This window comes from Rattus norvegicus, chromosome 1, assembly GCF_036323735.1.
Source record: "Rattus norvegicus strain BN/NHsdMcwi chromosome 1, GRCr8, whole genome shotgun sequence".
NCBI lineage: Eukaryota > Metazoa > Chordata > Mammalia > Rodentia > Muridae > Rattus > Rattus norvegicus.
Genome location: NC_086019.1, coordinates 129,333,421 through 129,349,942, shown reverse-complemented (window position 1 = coordinate 129,349,942; position 16,522 = coordinate 129,333,421). Strand labels below are relative to the sequence as shown.

Below are 16,522 nucleotides of genomic sequence, written 5' to 3'. Positions count from 1 at the left end.
TGTGTGTGATAGCTTTTTAGATAAAACGTCTACAAAGTGTGACGCACATATTTTAAATTGGCTTCTGATACATTTTAGCAATCACAGCATCTGTGCAAGGCAAACGCCATCAGGATCTGGAACCGTCAGCACAAGAGATGTCTTCATGCCCCCCGCCCCACCACCACCAAGAAATAGTATCACTGAGTGAAAGGTTTTGTCCTCTCAGTATTTTGTTTTTGAGCTTCCCATCAGCCATCAGAATGGTCGATAGTTCTTTCCTTTTTATTATTGAGTAGTTATGGCCCCAAAGTTTGCTTATCCATGCTCCTATGGAGGGACACCCGGGCTACTTGAAGCTTGGAGATATCATGACTGCTACTTTTATGATCATTTTTGGACAGACACATTCTGGGTGAAAGTCATAGTTCAGTGTGTGTTCCGTCATGAAAGAAAACACCAGAGCTGTCCATTATTTAATTATACACTTTACATTCTAGGCTATCAGGCCTGAACATTATGGTTGTGCATGCCTTTTTAAAGGCTAGCGCTCTGGTGGGAGTGTAGTGGGTGTTGTCATGGCTTTTGCGTTCCTCTGACGGGCAATGGTATTGGGTTCTTTGACTGTCTCCCAGCCTTCAAATGGTTGACTCTCTGTAATTGTGTTATCTTTTTGTTACCGTGTTACAGGTTCTTTAACATTCTTTATGTAACCTATGCACCATTTCTTCTCAGATATGTTTTTCAGCATTGCATGCACTCCAGGCTAGAACTTGCCTGTTTGCTTCTTCGAAGGATTCCTTTTGACGAGCTTATATAACGTTAAACTCTTAGTCTAAGTTAGCAGTTTTTCATCTCTTCCGGGCTCTAGAGTCAAGTGTTATCTCACAGTTTTCCTCCATGTTTTCTGGGGCCCTCTGTATTGGTCATCCTTGCTCTACTTTAACAAAGTATGGACACGTGTTTCTTGACAAAAAAAAGTCTGTGTAGGTCACAGTTCTGGAGACTCAGAACCTGAGTGAACCCACACCGGCTCAGTGGAGGTGAGGACCTTGTCTTGAATGGCAGGCAGTCCTGTAAGTGTGGGACGGCAGGTGATCACACCTTGACAATGAGACTTCCTCAACCTTCATCACCTAGACCTCCCAAGAGCCTTCGCCCTTTAAAGCATCTTCCAGTTGTGCTGTCTTGCTCCTAATCTGCAAATCCCATCGGACCTGAGAGACACCCGGAGCATGTCAGACCTCAGCATCATTAAGGAACCTTGTTTTCTCTGAAGTCTTAGGACCTTAATAGTTTTAGCCTCTCTATTTTAGGTTCAAGATCCTAAGTTAATCTCTGTGTGCTGTAATAGACAAATATCTCTTACATTTTATTTTATTGTATTTTATGTATATGAGTAGTTTTGCCTGCATGTATGTATGTATGTATGTATGTATGTATGTATGTATGTATGTGTTCATATGTATGAAAAATGGGTGTGCAATGCCTTCAGGGTCCCGGAGAGGGGGTCAGATTCCCTGGAACCGAAGTTACAGGCAGATATCCACTGCTGTGTGGGTGCTGGGAACTGGTCCAGCTCCTCTGGAAGAGCAGCAATGCTCTTTACTGCCCAGTCAGCTCTGCAGCACAAGCAGTGAAGACTTTGGTTATGTCAGCACCATCTATTGAAAGCTCTTTTCCTCCTTTGTATTTTGGAGCCTTTGTCAGGTGGCCAAATATGAGTCTTCGTGTATTCGCTATATGTATGTATTCATTTGTGCATACGTGTGCATATGTGTGTTAATGTGGTATGTGTATGTTTTGCATGCATGTGTTTGTGTAGGTGTGTGTATTTTGTATGCATGTGTTTATGTAGGTATGGTATGTGTTTGTATGCCTGTGCATGTGTGTGTATGTGTCTGTGTTGCATGCATGTGTTTATGTAGGTATGGTACGTATTCGTATGCCTGTGCATATGTGTGTTTTACACACCTGTGTTTGTATAGATGTGGTATGTGCTTTTATGCCTGTGTGTGTGTTTGTGTGTGTGTGTGTGATGTGCATGTGTGTTCACATGTGAAGGTTTGAGGTAGATGCTGGGAATCTCCCTTGATTGCTTTTCCATATTATCTGTTGCATCGGGGTCTCAGACAAACCCAGACCTGTCTCACTGGTCTCACTGGCTCTGGGGATCCCATTTCTGCCTTCCCAAGCCTGAAACACTCACCTAACGGGATCCAAACTGTGATTCCCAAGCTTACCTAGCAAGCACTTAACCCACTGAGCCCTCTCCCAGGCCTGGCCACATTAGTTTTTGAGGCAGGCCTCAGGCCTCTATTACTGGACTCAGATCTCATGAATTTAGCTAAGCCGGCTGTAGTGAGCTCTCTCTCCACAGCCCCTGACCCTTGGAGTGACAGATTGTGCCCACAGCTCTGGATTTTACTCAGGTTCTGGGGATCTGAACTCAGGTTCATTTTCCCAGCCCCATGACTCGGTTTCTTAACTCAGGTATGTCTTATAGGGATATATGTCTATACTAGTATACTAGTATTGCCTGCTTATGAAAACCTTACGGTAAGTGTGGATATCAGGTAATATAAATCTTTTTCAAGATTGCTTTGACTATTCTTCCAGATTTTCATACAAATGAGAATCTGATATAATTTTATGAGGGGAAAAATGTCCAAGTGGGGTTATAGTTGAACTGAAACTGAATCTGTACATAAAGCCAGAGCGTTTCGCGTCTTCACAGCATTTGCACTCTAATCCACGAACATGTGAAGTCTTTCTGGCTACACAGATCTTAATGTTCTTGGCAGTGTTTTTTCTAGAGTTCAGATATTACTCAACTTTATGAAATTTATTTCTAAGCACATAATGTTTGCGCCTTGTTGGGTAGCCAGTTTTCCTTCACTATAACAAAATACCCGATCTAACCAACTTTCAAGAGAAAAGGGTTATTTTAGCTCATAGTTTTGGTCCAAGGCATATTGGCTCCACTGCTTTGGGTCTGGGAGGATTCTAAACTGTTCAACTGATGGATTGAGAGGGAGCAGAGAGGGAATGAGGAGTGACCAAGGGCCCTGCCTCCCCAAGGCTATGCCCACAGTTATGTGATAGTTTCCCAGTAGGTCCATCTGCTAACGGCTCTGCCAGCGGCCAGGATCACCACTTTGCGGATAGAGCCTTTAAGTCATGGCCTTCTGAGGAACAGCTAAGGTCCAAACTATTACCAATGCTATTGTAAAGAAATTAAACTTCAGAAACGTTCTCCAGACGCCAGCTGCTCTTGTGTGGTTCACTTTTGCGATGTCTGTGTCTTAGGGCCGCCCTGCTCAGCATCCATTTAACAATATACAGGCCAGGGGAGCACCGGCATGCATTACATCATCCCTTTAGAGAGACGCAGGGGGTGGGCAGCCAGCTCTGCCTCTTATTCCAGGGCCCCTCATACTGTGCGAATCTTAGTCATGAATCATAGAGCTCTCACCATATTTCCTCTGCCACTCGACGCAGTTCAGGGCTTAGCTTCCCATCGGCTACAGCCTTTCCTGTGACCCTGCAGAGAGAACGCTTTTACTTTTCTTTCCAGAGAAATAGACGCGTGCTTCAGAGAAACAGTTTGGGGAAGAACTTTAAAATGTCTAGGGGACTTCCAAAGCCTTTCGTCAGCATCTGGGAGTTTGCAGATTTCTAATATGACCCTTGTCCTGTGGCGGGACACGGATGGAGGACGGTGTTGTCCTTCACCCGTATCTTTCCACCCAGTGCAGTGCTTGGCTGTGTCCAGCTGTGTCCAGCTGCTCCGTAAGGTCCTCTCCTCCCAAGCAGCTCCAGATGCTCAGCTACCCAGAGCATCCCACCTCCCCTCCTCTACCCAGGACAGGTTGGCACTCACTCACAGAGAACATGGATATGTCTACAGAAAGCCACAATTCAGATACTCCCAATGGCTCGGTCACCGGGCGTCTTAGGGCCAGGGTGAGTTAATCACACACATAGTCTCAGCATGTGTAGAGGCCCAGAGTTTCCGAGGATTGCTGGAGGTACCAGGGTGACGTGTCTGTGCAGCGGCAAGGATTTCCAGTCCTAAGTCACTTGACCTTTGGAGTGTGTTTGAGAATTGTGTGTGTAGATGCTCTCCCTGAGAGGGGCACAGCAGTAGCTCCTTTTGCCTAGGACAGCCAGCTCTCTCACCAGAATGCTGCCTGCTTCCTGTTGCCCAGGACACTGGAGCAGATGCCGTTAGCAGTCCCCTGCAGCCATCGCTGAGCTGTGCTAAACTCCCCACGGTCCCAGTAGATGTCTTCCAGAATGGCTGGGGGTCCCCAGAGATGCAGGAGCTGACAGGAGCGTTTCAGGAGTCTCTGCCCCCGTGACGTCATGGATAGCCTTCCTCCGCTGTCACCTCCAATGACGACCTCGAGGTTACCAGCCCCAGTGATACCGTGTGTGCATGTCCTCCCACGCAGGTGCCGAAGACATGGGCAGCAAACTGTCTTTACCAGGTGGCAACTCCCCAGTGCAGAGCCCCAACATGGAAGAAATCCACACAGCATACAAGCAGAGAAACCTCTCCCGAGCCCGGGACCTGCTCAGGGAAGTTTGTGAAGAGAGCGAATCCCCACAGGAAAAGGTACGGTGTGCTCCTGCCTAGCTGTTCTGCGTGTGTGTGTGTGTGTGTGTGTGTGTGTGTGTGTGTGTGTGTGTGAGAGAGAGAGAGAGAGAGAGAGAGAGAGAGAGAGAGAGAGAGACGGACAGACACAGAGAGAAAGACAGAAACACACACACACAGAGAGAGAGAGAGAGAGAGAGAGAGAGAGAGAGAGAGGATATGCTTACCTGTGTGTGCTGCAGAAGTCCAAGGTCTACCCAGGGTGTCTTCTCTATTGCTCCCTACCATATTTTTAAGATTTACTTGTCTTTGCTTTGATCTATTTTGTCTGCAAAGAAGCACTTCCAAGGGCATGCAGTACTCAAGGAAGCCAGAAGAGGGCGTCAGATGCCCTGGAATTACTGACAGTTGTACGCCTTGATATGGGTGTTGAGAACATCTGAACCCAGACCCTCAGCAAAAGCCACAAGTGCTTTTAACTTTTGAGCCGTCTCTCCAGCCCTTCCACCAGATACAGAGTCTCACTAAACCCAGAGCTTGTCATCTCAGCCAGACAAGGCTGGTCAGCACAACCCTGGGATCTTCCTGAGTCCACACCTCTAGAACTGAGGTTATAGGCGTTCACCGATGAATCTTGGTTTTACATGGTTCCTGGGTATCAGAACCCAGGTCTTCATGTTTGCAGAGCTGAGCACCCCGGCCCTGCTTTTACCCACTGAGCTATCGCTCCACTGGGAAGGAGGGATGAAGTCTCCCTTTTAGCAGGAGGTGGGGAGGAGGGGTAAAGCCTCATGGACCCAGGCTGTCCTCTAACTCACTATGCAGCCAAGGTTAACCATACACTTCTGACTCTCCTGCCTCCACCTCTGGGATAGGGACTACAGGAATGTCCCTCCCTGCCAGGTTTACGATGCTGGTGATGAGGGAGGATGCCTGGTGCCTTCTAGACTAGTAGCAGACCGGCCAAACCACACCCCAGCTTGTGGGCCATCTTCTCATCGCCAGAGTCTTCGTGGGACTCCAGCACTGGTTCGGGAACACCTCGATGTGTTAGCTATCTACCACCTTCCGTGATCATGATGCAGGGCTGTGAACGGGCTCCCTTAAATGTAAAAGTCAAACGTCCTCTTCATTTTTTTTTCTTTTTTCTTTTTTTCGGAGCTGGGGACCGAACCCAGGGCCTTGCGCTTGCTAGGCAAGCGCTCTACCACTGAGCTAAATCCCCAACCCCCAAACGCCCTCTTCAGATTGCATCTACTGATTTCATACTTTCTCCCATCACATAAGAACAGCGTGTGCTCAGAAAGTTTGGGGAAAATCTGTTAGTAAAGGACAGAAGAAGAACAGACACTAACGCTAAGCCTATCTAATGTGCCCAAGCACTCCCTCTTCGCCGATGTGGTCCTCTTTCTTCTAGCCTGCTGCTCTGGGGAGCGACACCGTTTCCGATAATATATGGTGAATCATGTAACATATATATGATGAACATAATATATGGTGAACAGATGACTGTTTTTTCATATACTTCCTGTTCGTTTCTGTCATATCAAGAGTTCTCTGCAAGACTGTAGATTCGTTGCAAGCATCACTGTTAGTGGCTGCATAATATTCCCCGTGACAGAGAGAAGGCGATTTAAATCCAATCCACTCCTCTAGACTGGATATTTGGATTATTTCAAGTCCCTGACCAATAATGTTACATGGAACTTTTGCCTATTGGTTTTCTTATTGTGAGGCTGTTATCTTAGCACGTGTGGCTATCCCAGATGGAAAGTAATGGCAAGCACGCTTTTGTTAGCACGTTAGTATAAAACAATGAGTTTCGCTTTGACACTTTCTTTTTTTTTTTTTTCTTTTTTCTTTTTTTCGGAGCTGGGGACCGAACCCAGGGCCTTGCGCTTGTTAGGCAAGCACTCTACCACTGAGCTAAATCCCCAACCCCGCTTTGACACTTTCATACATGGTGTTTAAAGATCTATGACACACGCCAAACCATTTGCTAAAATGCAAATCCAAAATAACCCTCCTGCCTACAGCTCCAGGGGGATAAGAATCGAATGTTACCATGGAAACCCTTCAACAACACTTTGTTTGCATTACTTTGGTTAGCATAGGCCTCACCTGTTCACACATCACTCAGTTAAATGTTAGAAATGATTCTATTTTTAAGCCTCTAGCCTGCTCTCAGAAAAGTAAGAGGTTGGGGGTCAATGGGCACTGTGAAGAGGACATTTGATATCACTCTGGTTAGGAATTCTCGGGGCCACACCTATGTGTGGGAGATGGCCCAACTGTTGGGTGTGGGGTGATGTCACAGGTGAGGCAGGTACAAGATGGAAGGACGTCTGTCATTGGACGAGAAGGAAGAGTGGGCGGGAGAAAAGTTTGAAGGAAGAGGAGGAGACTGGAACAGAAAGAGGAGGAGAGAGGAGGGACAGAGAGGGCAGTCACGGTGGAGAGAAAATGGAAGCGGATGTTAGGATTCCGCTCTGTGTATTTACAGGTTGTTATGAATGTTCTTAAGGGATGGATGGTACTGGGCTCTGTATGTCTAGGTGGGCAATTATAGCTTATCAATTGGGTCAAAGGTTATTGTGTTGTGGGTTCTTTCACGTGTAGATTTAAGTGTAATGGAGTGTGGGGCGGCTGGTCTGGGCCACCACAGTGTTGGGATGTGTGTTTCTGAGATGGAAACCTTGGGAGATGGATTGAAAGGGAGATTGCGGCCAGGCTCAGAGAGAGGCCTTCGGCAGTGTGATATGGGATGGAGCAAAGCCGGTGAGAGGCTTTGCTGACTGAGAATTGAGATATCCAACAGATATCTTGGGGCACTGCAGTTGCTGACCTAGAGCAGGTTCTAGACTCTTTTATTTTTTATATTTTTTCAACAACAGTTGGGTCCGCAGGATGATGTAATCCCAGTGGTCCCTGGCCATACGATGCTATGAAGAACCCTCAAAGCATCAGATAACATCTCAATGCAATTTGGGAAGCTCTCCCGTATAACTTCAGTAAATAAGCCAATAACTTCTGCTTCTATGGAGAAGAAGGAATGGATGCAGGTGTGCAGGCAAAACACTAGTACATATAAAAAAAACTAATAAATGTGTTTTAAAAAAATAAGGAGAAGTTGGAACTGGTGTGCTTTTCAGCACTCCTCTCTCTGCGCTCCTGAGAACCCTGCACATCCCGTACACAGCAATGGACACTTTCAAGTGGAGAGAAAAGACCCACTAGTGAGGTCAGAGCTTGTGGGGAAAGGTGGTGTCGCATCTCCGGGGTCCCTCTCACTTTTTTGCATCCCAGACCAAACACGAAGAAGCTGGCAACACAGAAAAATCCTGACATAGACAAAGAAGCTCTAAGGAAAGTCAGAGGACCAGGCACGAGCAGCATCAAAAGGCAGAGACTCTATAGTCAATGCGGAGCCACACCACAGCAGTGCCTGCCCTCCCCCACCACGAGCCAGCCAAGGCCAGGTGGAGAAGCTCTAACCCAGCCAGGCTGTAAAAGCCGCCCCAGTCATCCAAGGAGGCTGCTAGGAGTGGTGATTTAAAACCATCCCCCCAACACACACACACACACACACACACACACACACACACACACATACACACACACACACACTCACACACACACTGCTGCCACTGGAGATGTAAGAAGCAAGAAAAACCTCCCTGCCCAACAGGAACCAGGAGTCCATTCCCCTGATCCCATCTAATGCTGAGTAGTTCTGGTTTTCCCAACCCACCCAGGAGTGACTAATCCACACCACTGTCCATCCGCCAGACTTAGCGGAGTCCAAGCCCAGAACTTAAATAAGATCCCAATCCTAAAATACATTCCTACTAATCACCAGATCCTAATAAACACACTCTCCTCAGGAAACAGAAAAATATCACTCAGTGAGAACAGGGCAGCCACAGACGTCCGCAGCTGGATGAGTCAGATGTTTGGAACCTCAGACAAGACTCCTAAAACAGACCCAATTCTCCAGCAAGCAAACACAAGCATGCTTAAAGCAAAAGTAAACTGTAGGCATCTCCAGAGGAGTGTCACTGAGGAGCAAAGGGGAGTGAAATGGAAAGTTTAGGATCCCTAAAGCACAGCAATAGCTGAAGATTTCTTTCATAGACAGACTCGGGTATAAAATGAAGAAGACAGAGGAAAGAATCTGTACCCCGGTGGTTTGAGGAGAAGGAGGGAATGAGAAAGGAAGGGGAGAGGAAGGAGAAAGAGGGAGACATAGGGAGGAGAAGAGATGAGGGAAGGGGAGAGGGAAAAGAAGAGGGAGAGATGGGGAGGGAGAAAGAGGGAGAGACATGGGGGATGAGGGGAGGGAGGAGGAGAGAGGAGGAAAGGGAAAGATGGGAAGGGAGAGAGGAAGAAAGAAAAGGGAGGGGAGAAGGAGAGATGGGAAGAGGGAGAGATGGGAAGAGGAGGGGGAGAGGGAGAGATGGCAAGAGGGAGGGTGGAAGGAAGAAAGGGGGAGGGTGCTAATGGGGGCAGGATGGGGAGGGGAACACCCATCTAGAAGGGGAGGGGGAAGGGTTGGGGGTATTGGCCTGAAAACCGGAAAAGAATAACATTTGAAATGTAAATAAGAAATACCCAATTTAATAAAGATGGAAAAAATACTGAAAATAGTATTTTATCAGTCTATTTTGATAGGTTCCATATCTATATTGTAATACCTGAAGCAAGCATTTACAAAACTGCATCTAACTGGATATGGTGGTGTGTGCCTTTAATCTCAGCACTCGGGAGACAGGCAGCAGAGCTACAAAGAGGTACACATAGAGAGTCCCAGACCAACCAGGGCTGCATAGTGAGTCACTGTCTAAAATTAATAAACATCAAAACTATTCGTAGAGCTATATAAAAAATAGTATAACCTAATAAAATGAAATTCAAAATAAATCAAGATGCTCACAGGGAAAAAATAAAACTGAGAGTGAACAAAAAGCAAACAAAATTACATGGCAGGCTTAAATTTAACATCTAAATAATTGTATTAAATATAAAGGATTTAAATCCATGAGCTTAGTTCCAGAGTTTCACAGGTAGGATTTTAAAAAAGACTAAGAAATGGATATTGCCTGTGAGAAATTCACCTTAAATACAATGGTGTGTATTAAATACAATGTGAGTGTGCAAGCATGTACATATGTGTATGAGTGTGCATGTGTGTGAGTGTGTGTATTTATATGTGTGCATGTGTGTGAGTGTGTATATATGAGTGTGTGTATGTATGTGTGAGTGTGCATGTGTATGAGTGTGTGTATGAGTGCATATATGTGAGTGTGTGAGTGCACATATGTGTGTGTGAGTGGACATATGTGTGTGCATGTGTGTGAGAGTGTTGTGAATGTGTGTGAGTACATATATGTGTGTGCATGTGTGTGAGAGTGTGAGTGAGTGTGTGTATTAGTGTGTGAGTGTGTATTATGTGTGAGTATGTGTATTAGTGTGTGAGTGTGTATTATGTGTGAGTGTGTGTATTAGTGTGTGAGTGTGTATTATGAGTGAGTGTATGTATTAGTGTGTGAGTGTGTATTATGTGTGAGTATGTGTATTAGTGTATGAGTGTGTATTATGTGTGAGTATGTGTATTAGTGTGTGAGTGTTATTATGTGTGAGTGTGTGTATTAGTGTGTGAGTGTGTATTATGTGTGAATGTGTGTAATGTGTGTGACTGTGCATATGTGTGTGAATGTATATGTTTTCTGAAAGTAAGTAGGTAAAAATATATAGTCCATTCGAGCATTTAGCAAAAGCAAGCAGGAGTGACTACATTGATATCAGATAAAATGAACTACAGGGCAAAGAGAATTACCACGGGGGGGGGGTTACTAACTAATAATAAGAAACTAGATCCCCTAAACCACTACCCAAAGACTATACATGGACAGACCCATGACTCCAGCTGCATATGTAGCAAAGGATGGCCCTGTTGGGCACCAGTGGGAGGAGAGTCCCTTGGTCCTGCCCAGACTGGACCCCCAATGTAGGGGAATGTCGGAGGTGTGGGAGGGGTGGATGGGGAGGGGAACACCCTTATAGAAGTAGGGGAGGGGGAGAGGATAGGAGGCTTATGTCCGGGAAACTGGGAAAGGGAATAACATTTGAAATGTAAATAAAAAATATCCAATAATAAAAAAAGAAACTAGATCCCCAAGATAGCAATTTTCAATCTTTTTGCATAATTTGTGATAAACTGTGTTCATGCTCTCCACTGAAATAAAAAGGAATTATTATAATTATAATCAATATATTATTCAGTAGACCCCTTGATGTTCAAACCAGGGAAATAAGGTGAAGTTAAATAAAACACATTTAGCTCTGATGGGAAAATAAAATTACCCTCCACTTGCAGATGGTACAGTCTGCATAAGTCCAGAAAATAAGAAGGAAAATAGATAAACCACTTATTGCCAAAATTAGAATTTACACTCTAATGAACACTCTGTTTGGAAGCTAGAGAGGAAACACGCAGCCTAGGAGGAAGTATTTGCTGACTGCATCCCTAACATCACATTCCTTCTGAAGGACAGAGCTTGGAGGAGTAGATGTTAGAAAGCAAACACTCCATGCTCAGGCAAATAGCCCTACTCCACCCAATGGGACACACACACACACACACACACACACACACACACACACACATACACACACACACACACGCACACAGACCTGCAAACACACTCTCATGCTCACATACTCACACACACATACATTCACACATACTCACACAGATATACTTACACACACACACTTACAGACATGCAAACATACTCTCACACTCACATACTCACATACACACACATACATTCACACAGGACAGGTTTTCTTTCTCCCTCCTTGCTTCTTGTTATATAAGGTAGAGCATGATAGCAAAGAAGACTCAGGGAAGCAAAGCTGTTTACCTCAGGGCATCCAGAAAAAGAGGGGAGGGCAGGGGAGACAGAGCAGTGACTGGACACACCTATCAAGGGCGTGTCCTCGGTGACCTCTGTCCTCGACTAGGCGCCGCCTCTCACGGTTTACCCACTAGGACTGATGTGTGTCGTCCATAGCATGACAGAAGTACAGGGGATTAGTGGCCGGCAGGGTGGGTGGCAGAGTGCCTGTGCCTCAGGACGCAGCAGGAGGGAGATTTCTGGGCAAAGAAGTCATATGTGGCACAAGTCAGCCATAGGCATGCACAGCGTCCTGACATCATCAATATCACTAGTTTTAAAACCACCCGGACAGTTATGAAAAATGTCTCTCCCAGGGTAAACTGGGTGATGGTAATGGAGTCTTCTTTGTTCTACTTTTGTGACTTCTGTAATCTCAAATTATTTCATAGTAAAAAAAGTGTTTTTTTTTAAATGAGAACAATATAATGCCACTTTGTAATGTTTGCAAACTAGTTAAAATGAATCCATTTGTGACTTTCCCAGTCAGGGTAGCAGGTCCCAGCTGGGGACACATGGGAGCATCTTTGGTTTGGTTATGGTAACAAACTTAAGTTATCCTAGAAGGAAAGCTAAAGAAGGGGGAGGGGTTTTTCTGTCCGCTTACTTTGGGGTTTGTGCTTCCATGGGCTTCTGCCCATTGCCAACCGCCTCTGTTGGTTTCAGAGCATCATGACTGACAGGGCTCTGGGACACCATGCTGCTCACCCTGAGGAGACCAGGAAGAAGAGAGGAAGAGAGGATGGAGGAGGGACACAGCGGGGCGGTGACAAGAGGCATCGGCCAAGGGCATGTCCTTCAGGGACCTCTTTTCTCCAAGTGGGGACCATCAGCTGCAGGGGGGGGGGTCCAGTCACATGCGAGAGGAGGTTCATGAAACAGTGTGATTTTGCTTTCCCTGTGGGTGTACCATACACCTGGTTAAAAAAAAAAATGGAAAGAAAAGACTCGTAGGTAAAGTGCTTGCAGCGTAAGCAGGAATGCCTGCGTTTAGATCCTCAACACCCACGTAAATCAAGGTGTGGGGACTGAGGCCCGAAACCCCAGAACTGGAGAAGGGGACAGAGGCAGGTAGATCCCAGGGACTTACTGGCCAGCCAGTCTGGCAGAAGTGGGGAGCTCTAGGTTCTGTGAGAGACCTTGTCTCAAAAGATAAGGGAAAGCATGTAGTCTTGAGCCTCCACCGGAGCACAGGCCAGCAAGCCTCCAGAGAAGCTGTGTGCACACACACAAGCAGATAAAAGCACGCTTGTGTTTCTATGGCTCCCCTATGAGTGTGTGCGGATAAATACGCCTTTGAAGGCATATGAAATCTTTCCTTTAGAGAGGGGAGTGAGGGTATAGAAGGAGGTTGGCCTTTTATTTTATACTGAATTAAATACTTCAGGGTCACCAGGTTATCTCCAGCCAGAAAGGCAGCTCCTGCCTTCCCTGTCTTCTGGGTCCCTCTTGACTGTGGCTGGCTGTGATATCACCCATCGCCTCCTGAGAATGGGGCTTTTAAGTCTATGATAGGCAGGAGTCTAGACGGCTTAGTCCTGGAAGTCAGTTAATCAATCACTTGTGGCTTTTCTCCCGCAATGCAAGTGCTTTCCAGGAATGGCTGGGCTTCTGGGCCCCACCTGGCCAGAGGAATGGCCAGTGTTTGTTTTCTAGTAACATTAAAGCAAGTTCAGTCCCCTCAGTTGTCAGACACCATCTCTAGTGGTTTCACCCCATCCACAGGACTCATCTGTGCCTCCGTGAGTCCCACCCTACCCAGCAGGTCTCGGGTGAAGTGAAGAGAATGTGGGTCAGCGCTGTACTGTACTACAGTACAGATCTGGGGGTGGCTCTGTTGATCGTGTAGCTCCTAACTGAGGGTCACAGGTTTAGTTCCCTCACATGGAAATAGAGTCCTTGCATGGCCAGACTGAGGACACCGTCTGACTGTGCAAATGAAGTACTCGGTGCAGCAGCCACACAGGGACAGAGCTTGTTGAGCATCAGTTCCTTTCCCCAGAGCCTCGCTCACAGGTCCCTTCCTGCCCATCTTGCTCTGACACACACACACACACACACACACACACACACACACACACACACACACACGCACACATGCACACACACATACACACACATGCACACACTCATAAACACACACAGACACACACATGCACACACACTCATACACACACACATACACACACACACACACACACACACACACACACACACACACACACACCTCTGACATCTTCTGTGTTCAGCCCGGCCCTCATACACATACAGGGCTTCCATAAATGCGCACAGAAGCTCTGTCTGACTCGTTCCTCCCCGTTTTCCATTTACCTCCTTCCACATGCTCAAGATATGGGAGCAGCCATGTTGTAGGAAGGACTGGGGTCTCAGCCATGCATCTCCACACTCCTGCCCATCCTTGGGTGGACACAGGTCTGTGAGCTGCTAGGCTGCTGACTGGTCACCGACTTTTAAATGCCAGAGTGGCTGGAATGAAGTTGGAACTCAGGCTGAGACCAATGTCCATCCCATCACTTCCTTCCTCAGAATGCAAATCAAGAATCCTACTGATGCTTCTTTGTCCCTGGATTCTGGTGTGTGGAACCCCATCATCAGTCACATGCATTTATTTATCAATAACCTGCAGGGCGGTGTTTTAGGTTATCTATTGCTGGGACGAAACACTATGACCATGGAAACCCTTATAAAGGAAACCATTTAATTGGGGCTGGCTTACAGTTCAGAGCTTCAGTCCATTTTCATCAAGGTGGGGAACATGGCCGCACGCAGGCAGACAAGGTGCTGGAGTAATTGAGAGCTCTACATCCAGATCCATAGGCAGCAGTAAGAGAATGAGATGCTGAACTAGTTTGGGCTTCTAAAACCTCAAAGCCCACCCCCAGTGACAAACTTCTTCCAATAGGACCACACCTACTCCAGCAAGGCCACACCTACCCCAGCAAGGCCACACCTACTTCAGCAAGGCCACACCTACCCCAGCAAGGCCACACCTACTCCAGCAAGGCCACACCTACCCCAGCAAGGCCACACTCACTCCAACAAGGCCACACCTACCCCAGCAAGGCCACACCTACTCCAATAAGACCACACCTATTCCAACAAGACCACACCTACCCCAGCAAGGCCACACCAACTCCAACAAGGCCACATCTCCTAATGCTTGTCAAGTGGTGCCACTTCCCAAGTGTGCAAATTTATGAACCTATGGGGACCATTCTCATTCAAATCACCACTCGGGGAGCTTGGTTCTTATCCCTCTCTAAGGTTCATGAACTGTCTATAGCAGTTGAGCACTGGCTCCGGCCTCCATCTTCCTGAAACAGGTCGTTGAGAACAGTGCTATACTATGAAAGAGTAATTTACATAGATAAGGACAGGTTTTCTTCTTTATATTTTTTCTCTTGACAATTTCATACATATATAATACTCTGTGGCCTTTCTGACCCTCACTACCCCTTCCCACTCCACCACCCCCGCTGAACCTCTTTGCCTTCCCTAAAAACATCTAGTTTCATGTCTTATTTATCACCCACTGGGCTTAATCTCTCACCTGAGCGTGGCCGTGGATTTTTTCTGGTGTGTGGACTCCTTACCAGTGGCTGTTAACAAAGGACAAAGATGGCCCCTTCCTCCCCACAACCTTTATCTACCAATAGCTCCTCAGGTAAGGGGCGGTATCCTCAGCCCCACCCCAACCATAATGAAATGTTGATGGGCCCCATCCTCTTGTCCTGCCAGTCTTTCTGCTGTGTCTTCCATTGCATTCCCAGAGCCTTGAAGAAGGTGATATAGACGTTCCACTTAGGGCCAAGCAACCAGCAGTCATTTATCCTCAGCCCTTTGAAAGTTGGGTCTTCTAAACTGCATTAGAGGAGTTAGCAGAAACAGGAAGTGTCAATAAAGCTTTATTGAACCTGAATGGACATTCTCCAACGTGCAATGGTCTGACTTGACCTTTGGACTGTCTAATGGTGGGGGAATAGCACACGTTCAGAAACAGTCGCAGTTGCCAGTGAACAATCATCTCTGTGACTCAGGGCAGCCACACTAACCACAGCACTGGGTGCAGTGTTGTTAAGCTGTGGTGTCCTGGACTAGATAGGTACAGTACATTGCATATGCTGTCTTCAACCTATGGGTTTGTAGCCCAGTATAGGTTGGAAAATCTGTCTGTGTACATTAAAGTCATTGTTTTCATATGTAACAATGCAGAGCTCTTGGGGGCTGTTTTCTGGTTTTGTTCAAGTGTGTGAAGTTGAATGTGTCTGTCCACAGTTCAAGCATGATGCAAGCAGCACAGGCTGGTGGTGTTATCTGCCCCTGATCTCAGTCTTGTCAGAGACTCAGGCAAACATTACAGAGCTAGCCTCACTGAATCCTGTCCCACTTTGACCAGGGCCAGTTGCTGAGCATCTCAGCAGCCCACGGGGATCTAGAGACCGTTCGGTTCCTGCTCACTGAGAAGCGCGTGGAGCTGCCGATGGAGCCCACCGATGACAACCCAGCTGTGGTGGCAGCGCATTTTGGACATGCTGAAGTAGTACACGAATTGCTGGAGTCCTTATCAGGTAAAGCTCTGTGTGGGAGAGTTCTGTTACCACTCTCTAGCTTTGCCTTTTCAGGAATACCAATGGGCGCTTCACGCATCCTTAGGTAAGCTTTTCAGATTTCTCTCACCTAGCAAAAGTCACTCTGTGTGACTTTTCATAACTTGCTCAGTAACTTGTTCTTTTTATGGCTAAATAGTACTCCACCGAATGGACATACCATGATATGATGCATTGGTAATTTGCTTCTGGTGACCTCAAGGTTTTCTAGTCTCTTGTAAACTCCCTTGTAGTTTTGGTTCGGCACTAAGGAACAAGGGTCAAAAACTTCACTGTTACTACAGGGTGAGGCACTCTGGGAATAATATTTAGGTGTTGGACCTTTGATGTCAAGACTATGTGTAGGAGAAGAAGAA

General features: G+C 46.6%; 1 protein-coding gene across 7 annotated transcripts in view; it reads left to right on the top strand.

Annotated features, from left to right (window-relative positions):
• Positions 1-16,522, top strand: part of Lrrk1 (leucine-rich repeat kinase 1) — a 135,403-nt gene that overhangs the window by 40,275 nt on the left and 78,606 nt on the right. For 6 of the 7 annotated variants that reach the window (XR_010052148.1, XM_063262476.1, XM_063262478.1 and 3 more), the window contains 2 exons: positions 4,437-4,600; positions 15,956-16,127. Coding sequence is in view for 6 of the 7 variants with exons in the window: in XM_063262476.1 (XP_063118546.1) it covers positions 4,437-4,600; positions 15,956-16,127 (336 nt within the window). In the remaining variant the exon portion in view is untranslated. The remainder of the gene's footprint in view (positions 1-4,436; positions 4,601-15,955; positions 16,128-16,522) is intronic. The other variant, XM_063262481.1, reaches the window with a different exon arrangement.